Below are 15,907 nucleotides of genomic sequence, written 5' to 3'. Positions count from 1 at the left end.
TTAGGCGAGTGTGGATAACAAGAAAATACAAATGACAAGGGGGATTTTCCTAGTATACCACGAGAGAACGTTGCATAATTATAACTATTTTATACCACGCCATAGAAAATGATGTGGGCAACACAGTTAATACGACATACGCGTCCGCGGCTGGGAAGGTTTGGTGTAATGACGTCTTTCCTGTATTCTGATTGGCTGCATTTTCTATAGCATGGTACAAAGACAAGAGTAAGGCTAAAAAATATAAAATGTTAACGGATGTTTACGACAATGAACATAATCCAAAGAATAACAGAGTCGAAAACATTCGAGGTTCATTTGATTATCATAAACTTTCAGCCTTAATCTAATGAATATATGTGCACTTCATTTTGTCTTTTAAGGGGATATTATGTCATATATTCTACTGAAGAATATTTTGTTCCAAGGCTCCACGTCCCAAAAGTTGTTAATTAGAAGAAAAATATATTCACTTTGATCTGTTTAGAGTAACATGCAAAATGTAATCGAGATAGTCTAACCACCAATGACAAGCTAGTCTCTACATATTTGTTTTATTTCCCGTTGATGCAGTTCAAATATATGAAAACAGGTGTCTAAGGCCAGTTCTCGTCAACCTAGGTTGTTTTCAATATATTTGAATCAACTGAGCCATACGTGGTATTCTGTGACTACAACTCGCCGATTTTACGTGTCCCTATTGACTTAAACAGGTCACGTGCACAGATCATGGGACGCGGGAAAAGTCGTGTGGCAGACCCAAGTGAAAGATAAACGAAGATTTCCGAACAATGACTGAAACAATTACGAAAACATTGTTGTTAGCCTTTCCTGTTGCTTGAATTACGACAACTAAAAACAGCAGATATCCCGTCGACGCTAATAATATATCATCTTTAGCCTGTCCTCAGCTTCGGCCAGCTTGTTGTTAATTTGCACAGCCTATGCTGGGGAATCTTTTAACTCTCGATAAATCATCAGGTCAAATATCATTGCATCCCATTCAGCAGACCAATCTTGGGATAAACTCCTTTAAATCCATAACAATACCACAATTATATAGCTTGGTAATGTCTTTATATTAATTTGTTTTCCTCTGGGTACTGAGTTAACTTTCATGAACAGATGACTTGTTAAATTCATCCGGAATGTTCTGTTCATCATTGACATCCATACTGTAAACCCACGCAAAAATCTCTGTTATTGCATTTTCCTCAGAAAAAACTAAAATTTGCGAATCGCCAATAGAATCCTCATTTAGGTTTCCACTGCTAAGGAGATTGATTTCACTACGTTCTTGTCTTGCGGAAGAGAAAGGCATCAAAATTTCCGATGGAAAATTCTTTGTGATTTCAGTCACGTAAATTGGTTGCAATGCCTCCCTTGCCGTTGGTATACAGATTTCTTGGTCGCTCATTAAATGTTTGCCAGCTTTTGTAAACAATCTCCGTCCAGGTTGAAAGCACTTGACTTTACTCTGATCTCGCGATCGCAAGACACAAAAGGATTTCTTTCCGCATGCTCTCAGCTTGAAATTCCTGCACATGCCGCGGGCGAAAAGCTTGCAGAAGAACTTGACAATTCCTGTACATAAGATAGGAAAATAAAACTTTGTCAGCTGTGTGATACATTTTTAAATATCAGTCACAGCTGCGAGGGCCTGTGGTAGTTACGTTAGAGGCAATGATTGGGTGAGAGACGAGATTTGTTGATGAGTTTCAAATACAATTTGCTATTTTAAATTCTGATTCACATTTGTTTTGGAATGGAAACACTTGATCAATTCTGTATCTCTCACCCATTTATCACATTAAAAATCTGCGGCGTAACCCGCTTTTAATTTACCCACGATTTCCGTCAGTGTACTTGTCGGCTTCAAGTCAGTAACGACCAAACGTCAGCTAGTTTTTCAGCGTTCACCCACTATTAAAAAGGCGACTCTCAAGGCTTGGAACATGAGATGAGTGAAAACATGAAAACTGCAAGTTAATGAAAATACTAACCCATTGTATTGCTCAAGGTATATTTCATGAAGTTCACTGTTGACGAAGACCTAAAAAAGTGAAATTTCTTTATACAGTGCTTTTGTCTTCATCCATGAAAAATGTCGAGACGCCTTCTCGGATATCTGTCAATAATTTGTTCTCTTACCGTGTCATTTGAACTGTAAAAGGTAAAACCAAGGGGAAAATTTCAAGTTGCTTTTCCACTCAAAGATACCTTTGCGTGGATCGACAGACCACTGAATGTAGGAATTAAAATAAAACTTGTCTTGAAATATGCGCGATTGTACTGCGGGAAAACTAGCAGCCAATGATAGTGGGAATTCGCTATCCTTGGCCTTTAGGTTATTGACCGCAAACCTCACGGAGTATCTTCCCGCTTTCATCTAAGCCGCTTTACGTCATTGCAGCTAAGTCGTTCACTTAACATAACTCAGCAAAAACGTCACATATCCATTGGAACGCTTACAAAAGGTCGACAAAATAAAGTCACTTAATCAGTTTGAGTAACCATATCCGTAAAAGGGAAAAAAGAAAATAATTTGTTTTCCTGCGTTGCATTCATGACTGGCTTAAGCCAGGTTAGAAGCTGACAATTCAATTCGCAGCTTTAAATATATGTTGCTATTTTAAGACAAAGTTTCCTTTCAGACATTTTTTCATTAACAATTTATGGAAAAGATCAAAATCACTGAGATTACGACAAGGTTCATTTTCAGTGACTATCGTTCCGAAACAATCGATAAACAAAACTGGGCAGTATGTTTTCTTAACTTTCTGAACATTACTCTTCAAGTAATTGTCTATAAACTATCATTTATTCCTTCTTGCGTATTCGAATTGTGAATCATATTCAGGGAATTTTGTAGTCGGTATTGTAATTTGATTATCGTGTACGCTGTCAAGCGATTTTTGTTTTGTTTCTCATAATTTGTGGCTTAAGTTAACCTGTCACGCATCATCGAAAGCCTGGCGTTACTTTAACTCTTATTTGACCCGTCACGCAACGCCCACCTTAGAGAAAAGTTGCGTAACGACAGAAATGGGGACATCTTGCTGAGCCCGCGGCACGGTTTGTTCAGCAGTTTAAGACGTTACGTTGCTCAGCAACGTCTCTGATTGAATTCTCAGATTCAGTCAATTCTTGAACACTGACCACTGCAGTGCACCAAAGGTCATTACTTATTCTTGAAGGTAATTTTCAGCTTCTTTTAGCATCAGTTGTTTTATTGGAATGTTCGCTACTGTTCAAAACTCACTGAGCTTTAAAAATTCCAAGAAAATTGTTTGATGATAGTTTCATTTGGTTTTATTAAATTCCATCGACATATCTTCAAATAAGATAATTTGTATGAAATATCAAATATAAAATGAAAGTCAAAATGCGGACGAGTCTATTTCTCGTTTCTGGTTGAAATTTCGTGTAGTTTAAACACAACGCTGTCATTTCATCAGTAGTGGAGTGATCCAATTCCAGTCACGGAAAGCCACAATAATTTTTCTTGTTTTCCTTTACTTGTCCTCAATAGCCTCCCAGGCCCATGTATTTCAAGGTTCTGTGTTTTTGGGGACGGGTCGTTATCGTCTCTTTTCAGAGAGACACTTCACTTCCCTTCAGGTTAATTGTCAGCTGTCAATCTTGAATAGAAACTGCTATGTAATTTTCAAAAAACAAATTCCCTTTTTGGCAGTCTTCACGGCTTTCTTTAGTTCGGGTGTGTTTTCTTTCATCTGTCTCTGAAGTCTGAAATTAACAAAGCAACGACAGTCAATTCACCGTTGCTATGATGTTATTTAGCTCTTGATTAATTTAGCAACATTTCCAAGAACGTTCTCAGCGCAGCTAAAACATTTTGAGAGCAGTTTTGCTGATGATCACGCCTCGCTCACACTACACTAACATTTCGACCAAGCGGAGTAGCCTGCAGAACAGGCGGTCTCTGCCCCGCTAATCCGCCTGTTTTGCAGGCTAACTAAATACATCCTTTTAAATCCAAGTTACAGTAAAAACTCGCGTGTATATAAGAACCTACATTTGGCAAAATAGATTCTTGTATTTTGAGGTAGTTATTGCTAATTTGGGCTAAGCAGGTTCTTAACTAAGTTCTTAATTTCTTTGAAGGAGATTTAGTTGTCAATTACCAGAAGTATAGACACACTTGGGTTTGGTCCTTAAATATATGGTACGTATTTATTGACAAATGTATCATGATAAACCCAACAAAGTTGATTAAAGAAACTATAAGTAGTAGTGTTGTCTCTATAACATGAGTTCATGTAATTGAACTGTAAGCGACCTATAAGCACCTGCTTGATGTTGCTTGGCTAAACAGGTTCTTATATTTTTCGGAATTGTCTTAAACCATTAGGTCCTTACACGCGATTTTTTGCTGTATCACAGCCTACATCAGGATATCTCAAGTGTAGTTCAAAGCTGCAAAGCTAATCTCTCAGAAACCACGGTAAAACAAATTTAATATCACTTGCCTTTTAACGAGTGACAGATCACCACAACCAAGTATAACCAGCATCAAGCTTTGACTCGGTACTGCATCGTGGATTTGCTTGATTCTCCAGTCCACTGATAGAAGCACGTCCTTTAGAACAAAACGGTTGCTATTTAAAGAAACTATGTCAGGGATTTTAGTAAAATTTAGACGTACGAAAATGGTCACCAAATTGAATGAAATATAAAAACAATTACTCGAAACAGTGAACGAGCATTTAAATACATAAGAGGTACAGATGGACAGAAATTGAAGAAGATTAAAACGAATTGCGATATGGGTTTTTGAAAACCTGCCAGGCTGAGCAGTTTTAAAAGTTAATTTCGTTTGTTTGTCCCTTTTAATTATAACACCCGGGAGACTTAGGCCCCCTCAACAATACGCTGGAGAAATTTGAAAACACAGTTTTATTTCCACGGTTAGGCCTACCCTCGACACTAACGCGTCACGAAAACGGAGCTTTTGAAAAACGCTCTTCAAACCGGAGGAATTTGAAAACGCCGGCTTTGCGTCTTAAAGGGGACGGAAAACATTTTGAAAACGGAGCTTTTCGAAAACGATGACGTCACGATAATCACGTGATTTCCATGACCGAGGATTCCTCAAACACAAATCCAAAATGACCGATGATTGTTGCGTTTTCAAACTTCTCCGACGTAGACTAGTGTGGACTTAAGACATTTGATGCGTTTTCAGAGTGAAACTCTGTTTTCAAAATTCTCTGGCGTGGTCAGTGTAGACGGGGCCTTATTAATTTTGTTTGTAATGAAGCTATGGTTTTGGTATTTAGATCCATAGAAGCAACTTCTTCGGTACCATTGCGCTTCATAGCGAGTATTTGGCAAAACGTAATGACCTCCGGCGTGATACAGTTCCTCCTCTCTGTTTATTCCAAGTCCTTCACTACCTTAATCATATTTGTGATAAAAGCTGTCCTAATTATACAACTGCAACAAAAACTTCACAGTAAACGTTGAAGAAAGCTAAAGCGTACCATGAAAGATCGCCGTTTATCTTCTTCAAGGCTAGACTGCCCCTCTAGATAAAGAAGATCACAATAAAAGTCAAGGCAAGGGCTAAATATATACAATTATAATATAGATAGGTTGATTTTTCAAAAACCCATGTTTTATCGAAGTATAAAACATGGAAAAAGCGTGATTTATTGTTTTGCGCGTGTAAAATCTATATCATAAAGCAAATAAAGAAGCCCAAGCCGTGTATTAGACTGTGATAAAACACTCTGGACATTTCAGAACACTCGAGAAATGTAGAAAACACTCGCCTGCCGCACCTAAATCTCTTGAGAACATTTCAACTTCGTGAAGATGGGCCCACACAATATCTGAAGCTTCCATTAATCTTACTGCATGAGAAACAACCTGTAAGAAAAAGTAAAAAGAAAAAATCCCAGTGTTTCTATGTAACAATTTTTCAATAAGTGTCCTTCTGCGGATCCACTCGGCTATCGTCTCGCGGATCAACAGCTACTTTGACAATGTTATGACGAAATTCATGATCAATGACAGGACAGACGCATAAAAAACTGACGTTGATTTGTTAATTTGACCACATTCCAAACACCGAGAGGAGAGTTGCGTTGCGACGCGCGGCGAAGTATTTTTGACGAACTTCGAGGTGTTTGGATGTGTGGTCAAACACCGTCTTGAGTGTTAAGGAAAAATTGGAGATATAAAATCGTAAAATCTATGCTAATTAAGTTCCGATATCCAAACACCGTCACGGTCATTATTTCCTTAGTTTAAACTTGATGAGTTATTAATGAGTTTGAGAAGTTGGGATCTAGTGCTCTAGGAAAATTAATTTTTAGTCAAGAGTAAACAACTTAGACATGCAGCGATCTTGAGGCGAAATAGCCTATATAGCCTGTAAGTTTTAAGCCTTCAGCCGGAACGAAATTGAAACATGACAGAAGATTTAGACACACAGAATTGGTCCAAACACTGAACAGCGAAAGAATTAACAGTATTATTATCAATCTTGGAAATATCGCCTACCTCTTGATCTGAATTGCAAGCGATGGCGTGTGTTGCACCGGTACCAAATCTTCTTACCACTCCTGGGTAGTCCAGCATGGATGCTGTCGGAAAAGAAACCCGTAGAAGATTTCACTGTCTGTCGTTAAAGTAACAGAACAGTTCTGGATCGTATACTGTAGTGTGAATGTCTTGGTGAGTGTGCAAGTAGTTCTGTGAAGAACTGTTGTTGGTCACTGAAGTTTCGACAGCCTGTACGGAAGTCAACTTCGCAATGTCTTCCACTCGGGTTGACGAAACGCCAGTCACCGAAAACAGTTCTTTTAAATAACATCACCCAGACGATCAGACTATACAAACTACTCATACTTCTGAGTTCAATCCATTTAATAGGAGATTTCCAAAACGTTTGTGAACTTAACAAAACCAACGTCAAGCACACATGTGAAAACGCTGTGAAGTCGGGGCCAAGCGAGATGGATAGCAACTGAGTGTTGAAGGGTGCGAGCTGCACGAAGGTTTGCTTCAACTCTAAGAAGGCGTGGCCGCTTTTTTGAGCAGCACCAAACTCTCTGAGAGAGTACTGGGGCCGACAGAATTTGCCGAGAGTAAGTAAGAGTCAGTCAAGGCTAAGCGTGTACAGATAGCTGTCTTTCTCGTCTCACCCAAGCTTTACATTACTGCTCTTATTCTCACATTAAAAAAAAACCCCAAATGATTACCTGTTTTTCCACTACGCCCAGTTCTCTCAAAAAATCTGTATAGAAAGTAAATCGAGGTCAAAAACACACAAGATGAGGTCAATTACAGTTTCATTAAAAAAGCGATTTCTCCCTCGTCATGCACTAAAATTGAACTAAAAACTTAAAGGAAAACTAACCTCTAAAACGAAAAAAAGTGTTAAAGTTCTCTAAGCTTTCATGACAGGTTTTATTATTTTCTTATGAGTGTTTCTGGAAGTTTTGGATAAAAGACACCTTCTTGAGTTGAAATTGAAACAGAATACTAAATCAAATATTGTGTTTCTCTGGATAATCCAGAAATGAGCGTTGGTTTCCGCAAATACTTGCGGACTACTCTCAGGTGTACAGACCTTCTATTTTCTCTTACGATCGTCGACGGCGTTTGCAACTAAGATGCTGTGGAAGCGGGGGGGGGGGGGGGGGGGGCGGCTTCGTAACTAAGAGAATGAACTGTGTACAGACTACATTACTTGCAGACGTTTAATTTTCGGACACTTTTTATCGAATTTCGGATAAATTTCGGACACGTTGTTGAGACAAGTAAATTCACGCCTGAAAACGCGAATTATGCTAAAACAACATGTTATGGATACACCATGAGAAAATAACACAGATTCTTCGGTATCTCAACCATGAATCAGTGTCTCAACAAGAGTTCGCCTCATAAAGGAAAATAAGAACTTTGGAGCTTCTTAAAAGTTTTTTACTGTACTGTAAATATTTCGGACACTTAAAAATTTCGGACGGTTGTATTTTCGGACACTTTTCCCGTCCGAACTATTTTGCAAGTAACGTATCTGCAGCTGTACCCTTAGGTTTCCGATTCCTCCTGACCAAACAAAGCAGCTCAAAAAATGCGTCGTGTTACTTGCTTTGCGTTGTAACATTAAAAAAAAACAAAACAAAAAAACAAACAAACAAAAAAACACACACACACAAGTTCTTACCCTTCCTTATCCGGGCCATTACATCCAAATTTGGGGCCTGAAATAGTTAAGGAGTAATCGAGTGAAAAAAAATTCAAAACAAAGACCTATGAAATTCAGTGAAATTCCAGAATTGTACCATTTTTAATCTTCAACTGAACCAATTCCATGCAAGCTTTTGCATCTTCGATTGAACAATGACCATTCTCGCCGTTTTGAATCTTTCTCCTGTAAAAGGACAACATTTTACAAAAAGTTTGAAAATCCCCTTCAATGTTATCACACAACAATACGACACAAATAGCGAAGGAAAAACTGTCAATAAATACAAACAAATGACATGTTGTTTAAATCCAGTTTTAAAACGCTCAAAAACACGACAATCTTTCAGTTGTGCTGATACAACGCTTTAGGAATTAAGAATATTTAGTTTAAAACTTACTTTAAATGTTGATTTGCTAGACTCCGTAAAGAGTATTTAAACACAGTTCCTCTGTTTTTTCCATAGATGACAGATGTGTCAATTACCCTACTGTGATACAGCTGAAAAAGAGAAAGATAACAACGATCATTACAGGACTAAACATATGACTGTAACAACTGACTGTAACATACACTTTTAATTAGCAATAGATTGATTCAATGTGCATAAAACTCCTCATTGCTCTAATCTTTGTTTCTCAACCAAACCTTTTGTTGTTATTCAGTTGTTGTTGTTCCTTTACACTGTGGGTGTCTGTTGTGTTGGTACAGAAAATATCAATACCCATTGGACCACAGAGTGTCTTTGAACAGCGCCCCCCCCCCCCCCCCCACCCCCCATCTCTCTGAAAATTTAATTTGGTTATTTAAAGCACTTCCCTTTGAAATTCTTTTAGACCCCTTCTCCTAGGAATTTCCAGTGACCCTCTGTAGGATGGGTATGGATACTTTCTGGAACCACACATTGTACATTTCATTAACCCACCTTAAGTGCTCTCAGGTCAAATTCTAGAGAATGTCCCAACAAAATGGCATCTGAAGGAAGAAGATCAATCAAATGTTTCTGGACGTCAGGTAGAGTTGTTGTTACATTCTCAAGCATTTCTGCTGTAATTCCACTAAATCTGTAAATTATACAGAAAACAAAGCAGAAAAATGTCAATTCAAGCATTGCAGGAAAGTGTCATCATGCACAGTATTGTGTAGTTTTCTATTAACAGTTCATAAGCATTAAATGTAAATGTGTATCCCTGAAAAGAAAAGGGTTGAGGGTAGTGTTAATGACAAAAATACCATGCAATGATGCCAATCGGTGGTCCAACTTAAACCCCATTTCAAATAAATTTTGAAGGCAAGGCATGCTTGACGTAATTTATATACATTCTAAGTGAAGCATTTTCAATCCTGTTACTTACTGTGTTAGATAATCCACTACTGGTCTTGGTGGTTTTACAAGTGTGTCGTAAACTACATCAAGTGATTCATCAACCAATGATATTCTTGTTAGTTCATTTCCTTGTGATGTCTTGCACTGATATAACACCAATGAAAATAAAGATCTTATTACTATTGCAATGCAACACTGTAGGTTTAAAATGAAATCAAATGGGAAAAAATGTTCTAAATTTGCATTATTTGTAAACATACCATTTCACAATCAACAGCATACATGGGAGAGTCGGCAGATTGGACTGGTTTTTTAAATGGTTTGGTTGAGATAAAACCTAAAAAAGAGAAAACTGGGAATAACCTCAGAACAACAACAACAACAACTTTATAAGACAAAAAACTGTGCATGCCTTATCAAATACAAATTTCAAACATTAACATTAAGTACATGTAACAATTAATATATTAATTAGAAATTAAGGACAATCATGATACATGCACTGTACATTCATTCCTGGTAGACCACAATGCGAAATTCAGTTAATTTACCATAAAAAAAGCTGTATTCATTAAAATTATGTTGAAATCATTTGTTTTATTTATTTGTTTAAATTTATTTGTTTGAAATTCATGATATAGGGCAGTTACATATATTTAAAGCATAGAAAAGGGTGGTACTGGTAAATGTGTTGTTTTTATCTGACACATGTACTACCTCAGAAACATTAAATTTCATGTTTAAGTACATTAACAAAAAGATCAGTCGAAGTAGTCTTGCCAATGAATAAAATTCAGGAAAATACAAACCATTACACTCTGTTTGAGGAGTATCTTTGTCAACATCAGTTGGTGAAGGAAAATCATTGGCATACATTTCATCAAGGGTTAATATGTAATCCTCTCTGCCCCTTTTAGAATCTTCTTGGTCTAACAAGAGAAAAAATTCAAAATCGCTGCTTATACATTTACACATACTGCAGTTCATCATTGCACAGTAGTTTTCATACATGCAGTATAATTTATATATATACAAGGGAACTCTATATAAATTAACTAATTAACATTGTCATCTAGATCCTGACGAGTAGGAATTACATTCCCACTAAACAGTTCTGTCAATCAAATAAAATGAACGAGAACTATTCCAGTCCACTTTCTTTGGACGAAGCTCCATTACTGTTGAGCACTCTCGAGGGCAAATCGAATCACATATTCAGTATATATATATCTGAAGCAGTTAAATTTGACTTACACGTATTGGAAATATTATTACTGGTATTAATGAAAAATATTCATTATCAGATCCAGTCATAAAAAAATAGTTTCCCAGCACAGAAAAATTGGAGAAAGTTAAATTGTACTTCAAAAGTTGTAAAATAAATTACACTAGATCTAGGGGTGGTGAATTGTAATTGCAAGACTTTGCATGAAGACAAGATTGGCACTTTTTGTTAGGAGCCCGAGAAATTTTGACTTTTTAAATTGTGAGACCGAGACTTCAAAGTGCTTTAAATGCGAGTGTGAGACGTTCAGATTCTGATCTGTTCAGACATCAGTTATAAATACAAACATATGAATCAGGACTATGAGAATTTCTAAGTCTTGCAAAAATTGAGACTCTGAGTCAGCTTTGTGAAAAAAAAAAAAAAAAGACTGGGAGACTTACATGAAAAACAAGACTGTGAAACCTGTGAAATTCATAGAAAATTTTGTGACTCAAGGATTATGAAGGACCATGTGCCACCCATAGATCTTTACATACCACATGTACTCTGAGAAGCTTGCAGCTCATTCTTCTGTTTTAACTCTTTATCTGTCAAGCTAATGGATAATAAACTCTCATGAGGAAGTTTGACATGAAGATCTGATCCTGAAGCTTTAGTCTGTACACACTGCAAAGCAAAACAAAACTTTTTTTGTGTGGATACAAACTGATAAACCATAGCTGAGTTGTTTGAGTCTAATATTCTTGTGCTATCATGATTATAGATGCTAAAAACAAGATAATATTAAACTAGTAAGAAAAAGTTGACAACAGTGGACCTTCCTAAGCCTAGTACTATGTATTAACTGATATTTTAAACTGGACACATCTCCAGTTAATGCAAAATCAACACATAGAGTCAAGTATTAAAAATTTAATATTAAATATTTATTTTACTCAGGAACAAAACAGGTCCAAATTAATTAACAAGCGAAAATAGGTTTTTGATGGAGAGGATAGTGGAGCCCTAACCTAACACTTGACAGTTTTTGCTTAATTTATGTATCATTCAGTGATTATCCAAATGAATGCAGCTCTTAATTCACCTTTATAAATATTCTATTTTAAAAAAAAGGGATTAAGCAGTTGTTTTTACGGTCAGTGTTACATTCTGTGAGAATGTTTATCCTTTTGTTTAATATGTGGAGGGAGGCGCGGTGGCCTCATGGTTAGTGCGCTCATCTCCGGATCGAGCGGTCCGGGTTCGAGCCCTGGCCGGGGACATGGTGTTGTGTTCTTGGGCAAGACACTTTACTCTCACAGTGCCTCTCTCCACCCAGGTGTATAAATGGGTACCGGCGAACTTAATGCTGGGGGTAACCCTGCGATGGACTAGCATCCCATCCAGGGGGGAGTAGAAACACTCCTAGTCGCTTCATGCTACAGAAACCGGGATAAGCTCCGGCCTGATGGGCCACTTGGCTCGCATGCAGACTTTACCTTAATATGTGGAAAGCCCATGTTGGATAATCCTAAAAAATTTTTACAAAAAGTGCATGCATGTTAAGTGGCATGTTTCATGTTTCAAAAAAAAAGTTATTAATAACAAATTACAATTTTTCATATATTATTTTCAAGTGTCCTCAGTATGAACAAGTTCCCTGCCTGTACTCAAAACATACATAACAGAGTTTTTCCACCAACTTATAGGTTATTCATTATCAAATCAAAGAAAAAGTGACAGAGGATTCATAACAAAACCTTATGGTACTGATTGATCATGAGAAAACATTAAATTAACAAACTTTTTATCACACATTTCGCTCTCCTTGAGGAAGAATTCAAGAATATACTTTAGGTCACTACATGCATACATGTACATCTACATGTGTGTTACCTATGGCAACTGGGCTTGGAAAGTGGTCTAAAAAGTATGCAAACAAGCCAAGTAGCCCATCAGGTTGGAGCTTCTCCTGGTTTCCATAGCATGAAGTGATTAGCAATATTTCTACTCCTCCTTGGATGGGATGCTAGTCCATCGCAGGGCTACCTGGCACAGCATTATTTAAATTTGCCAGTACCCATTTATACACCGGGCTGGAAAGAGGCACTGTAAGAGTAAAGTGTCTTGCACGAGAACACAATGCGATGTCCCTGGCCAGGACTTGAACCTGCACCGCTCTATCCAGTGTGGAGCACACTAACCATGAGGCTACCGTGCCTCTGCGCTTAGAAAGTAGGCCATACTGTAAACCATGGCCCATACAGTTAGCCAATCACAGCGTGCTTCTAAACTATCTGGAAGATATTTATTATCAATAATTGATACACGTATATGTACAATACCCAGTGCTGCAATTATCTCACCTGTTCAAAAAGGTTGTTACATTGAGGAAATGCTGATTGATTTTCCATATACTCCTTTACTCCTACACTACTCACAAGAACAACAACAACTTTCTGGATTTTCCTAGCTTTAGTTATTTCACACCACCGGGGATGCCGGCCTTGATCTCCAACAAAAGATGCAAACAAAATCAGATCTTTAATGTTTGCAATCCCAAGTAGTGAGGTGGCACATCCTTTTTCAACTCTGAACACATGCTCGGCACGAGGAACAACCTTTAGCTGCAGTAAACAAATACACATGACAGGATAACGAAAATTGTAATTTACCTATTTGTTTATCTATTGCATTATGTACATGTTGAACTTTCCATAAAATATCCATACCTCCCAAACAGAAGGGATTTTTTCTAAGACCCCCCCCCCCCCTCCCCCCGTTACCCCTCTGGAAATTCCAGTTGGGCTTTGTACGTTTTGTATTTTTTGTTTGTATTTTTTGGTCTTACAGAACCCTCTCACCCCCAGGAAATTCCAATCCCTTCTGTGGGGGGAGAAGGGATATTTTCTGGAACTGCACATTTTACTTAACATGTATGAGGCTGGGACAGACAGAGAATGGGAACTGAGGAATCAAAAGAAGTGAGATATGTTCTATAACAGTAAATGGGAAGTGAGAAATTCCAAGGAGCTACTTGGCTTGAATGGGACTGGGAATATAGAGCAAAGAAGTTACTTCATTTGGTACATGGAGCTCTTGCCACATATACATACACTGTACATGTACAAAATGTGCTAAAAAGACACTGACTATTGGGGACTGGCCTGCGAACGCAGACGTACATGTATTTCCAGCTGTCGCTTGTCTCCGCCGAAAAATAACGCCTGCGAACCCAAGCCAAGAAATAATTTCTGCGACGTAGGAATTCTAAGCCACTCACAGTTTGGCTCAAATAGCCCCAGAACTACTGCGTGAGGTATTCACTACATGGAGCACTCGAGTTTCATTCTATCACGGAATCTGATTGTCCAAAGAGAAAACAAAAGTCATTATGTCACAGAAATCGTTTCCTGGCAGACATTGTTTTTTTGGTGGAGTCAAGTGACAGCTGGAAATGCGTCAGTTTGTTCTCAAGCTAATTAGAGACAGTCTGAGGTGAGATTCTGTTGTTTGGTATTTGATAAAATAAAGGTAGGATCTTGAATATTTTGCTAACTTTCAATTGGTATGCTTGTGAATAAAAAAGAAGTACTTTTTAAAAGTTCTTTGGTTTGTGATACCAAGTTAGCAGGCACTCACTGTTGAATCACAAGACATTTTGTTTGAAAAATACTGTTTCCTGTTTTGAGTAGGCACATGCACACAGTTGCATTTTTATTTATCAGTCACATTCATGATTTTCCATCTATCTAAATTCAGTATATTAAGGTATATTACGACTACAGATATTAACTCAATATCACATGTGATTTACTAACCTCTTTCGAATAATGTCTTGCTTTCTTGGCTTTCTTCTTTTTAATTTTCTTGTTCTTTATAATATGCTCTAACATCGCATCTACAGACAATTATACAATTACTATAGGCTAGCTTTAGTTTTTAAAACTTTATTTTATGACCAACTAAGGATATAAAAATGTAGCCCATGAAAACCTCACTCCCAGGCTCTCTCTTGTTCCTGTGCACTTTCCTTCTCCAGCGGGAGGGAGGGGAGTCGGGGGAGGGGGGAGGGGGCAGTAAGAAGAGCGACACTGGGAACTAGGTTGAGCCCATGATTAATTGCATGTTGACATCAGACTTTCTAGTTTCACCAGCAGGCCTTGGCTTGAAAATAATTGCTGAATAACTAAATCCATTAATTCACGAAGTAATTTTAATGAGCAAACTTTTAACAAAATATAACGATGATATATAAAATATCTTCATATATTTTGTTAATTAAAGTGGCTATTTTGTTTACCAGAGATAGGTAATTTGTCACTGTCTCCACTTGCAGGTCTCTTCCTTTTTCTTGACTTTCTTGACATCTGGGAAATGGAAAACTTAACATAACATAATTGAACCATCAGGTGATTGTGGCCATTCTAACTAGCTAATGAACTTTCCCCTATCCCAGGGCAACGATTTCCTGTATAAACCCCTCAATAGCATAGGGTATTCCGTAGGATATTCCGGGGTTACATACATACATACATTGGTTCGGGTGTCAGTGTCATACGTTCGGTTCGGGTGTCAGTGTATGACATTAAATTCACAGACTGCAGACGTCCGACTACATTTAGCCCTAAAAAGCGCTCTGCTTAGCCTGAATCACTAATCAAGGTTAGCCTGAATAGCGCTTACTGTTAACTCTCGGTGATGGAAATGGGAGTGTGATATTAGTTAAAACGTCTGCAGTCTGTGGACTTAGACTTAGTAGTAATAGGTCCACATCAGCTGTGAAGTTGCTTATTTTAAACCTACTTATCAAATAAACGTATGTCTCTCTGTATGTATGTATGTAGTCTGCAAATTATGTTATACACCGGCAACAAAGTGCATCACAACGTCAACGTACATGATCAGCTGTTTGCAACGGGAAACACGTGCTTACAAATCCGAGCACAATGACTAACATTCATGAAATATACTCAATAAAGTTGGTTTTGGTTTCAGTTTCGTGTGTAACATGGATTTCAATGGGGACAAGAAATCGTTTGGAGCACTAGGGAACATTGAAAAGTAGCATACCGGTGATGTCCCAGCCACTCCGTCCTCCATCTTTAATTCGCGCGAGCAGCTGAGAAAACTGTCTGAGAGATAAGGTTTCCTC

The 15,907-nt window shown here is 37.8% G+C and overlaps 2 protein-coding genes across 2 annotated transcripts; both read right to left on the bottom strand.

Annotated features, from left to right (window-relative positions):
* Nucleotides 1-289: 289 nt before the first annotated feature.
* On the bottom strand, nucleotides 290-3,215 carry LOC110063884 (uncharacterized). The gene is made up of 2 exons (XM_020770882.2): nucleotides 2,004-3,215; nucleotides 290-1,584 (listed from the first exon to the last, which is right to left on the bottom strand). The coding sequence occupies exons 1-2, from the start codon at nucleotides 2,029-2,031 to the stop codon at nucleotides 1,109-1,111; spliced, it is 504 nt and encodes a 167-aa protein (XP_020626541.2). The 5' UTR covers nucleotides 2,032-3,215; the 3' UTR covers nucleotides 290-1,108.
* A 71-nt stretch (nucleotides 3,216-3,286) lies between these two features.
* Nucleotides 3,287-15,903, bottom strand: LOC110063880 (uncharacterized). Its single transcript, XM_089290687.1, has 18 exons — nucleotides 15,826-15,903; nucleotides 15,056-15,122; nucleotides 14,574-14,653; nucleotides 13,119-13,379; nucleotides 11,310-11,439; nucleotides 10,355-10,474; nucleotides 9,806-9,882; nucleotides 9,574-9,689; nucleotides 9,144-9,282; nucleotides 8,619-8,719; nucleotides 8,316-8,404; nucleotides 8,198-8,234; nucleotides 7,230-7,264; nucleotides 6,529-6,611; nucleotides 5,805-5,892; nucleotides 5,505-5,548; nucleotides 4,491-4,600; nucleotides 3,287-3,747 (listed from the first exon to the last, which is right to left on the bottom strand). Exons 1-18 carry the CDS (start codon nucleotides 15,853-15,855, stop codon nucleotides 3,657-3,659), a joined length of 1,698 nt encoding a protein of 565 aa, XP_089146813.1. The 5' UTR covers nucleotides 15,856-15,903; the 3' UTR covers nucleotides 3,287-3,656.
* Nucleotides 15,904-15,907: the final 4 nt, after the last annotated feature.

Source organism: Orbicella faveolata, unplaced genomic scaffold, assembly GCF_042242905.1.
Source record: "Orbicella faveolata isolate gen_17 unplaced genomic scaffold, um_ofav_v1 contig_2, whole genome shotgun sequence".
Taxonomy (NCBI): Eukaryota; Metazoa; Cnidaria; class Anthozoa; order Scleractinia; family Merulinidae; genus Orbicella; species Orbicella faveolata.
The sequence above is the reverse complement of the archived record's forward strand: the minus strand, read 5'-3'. Positions and strand labels throughout refer to the sequence as shown.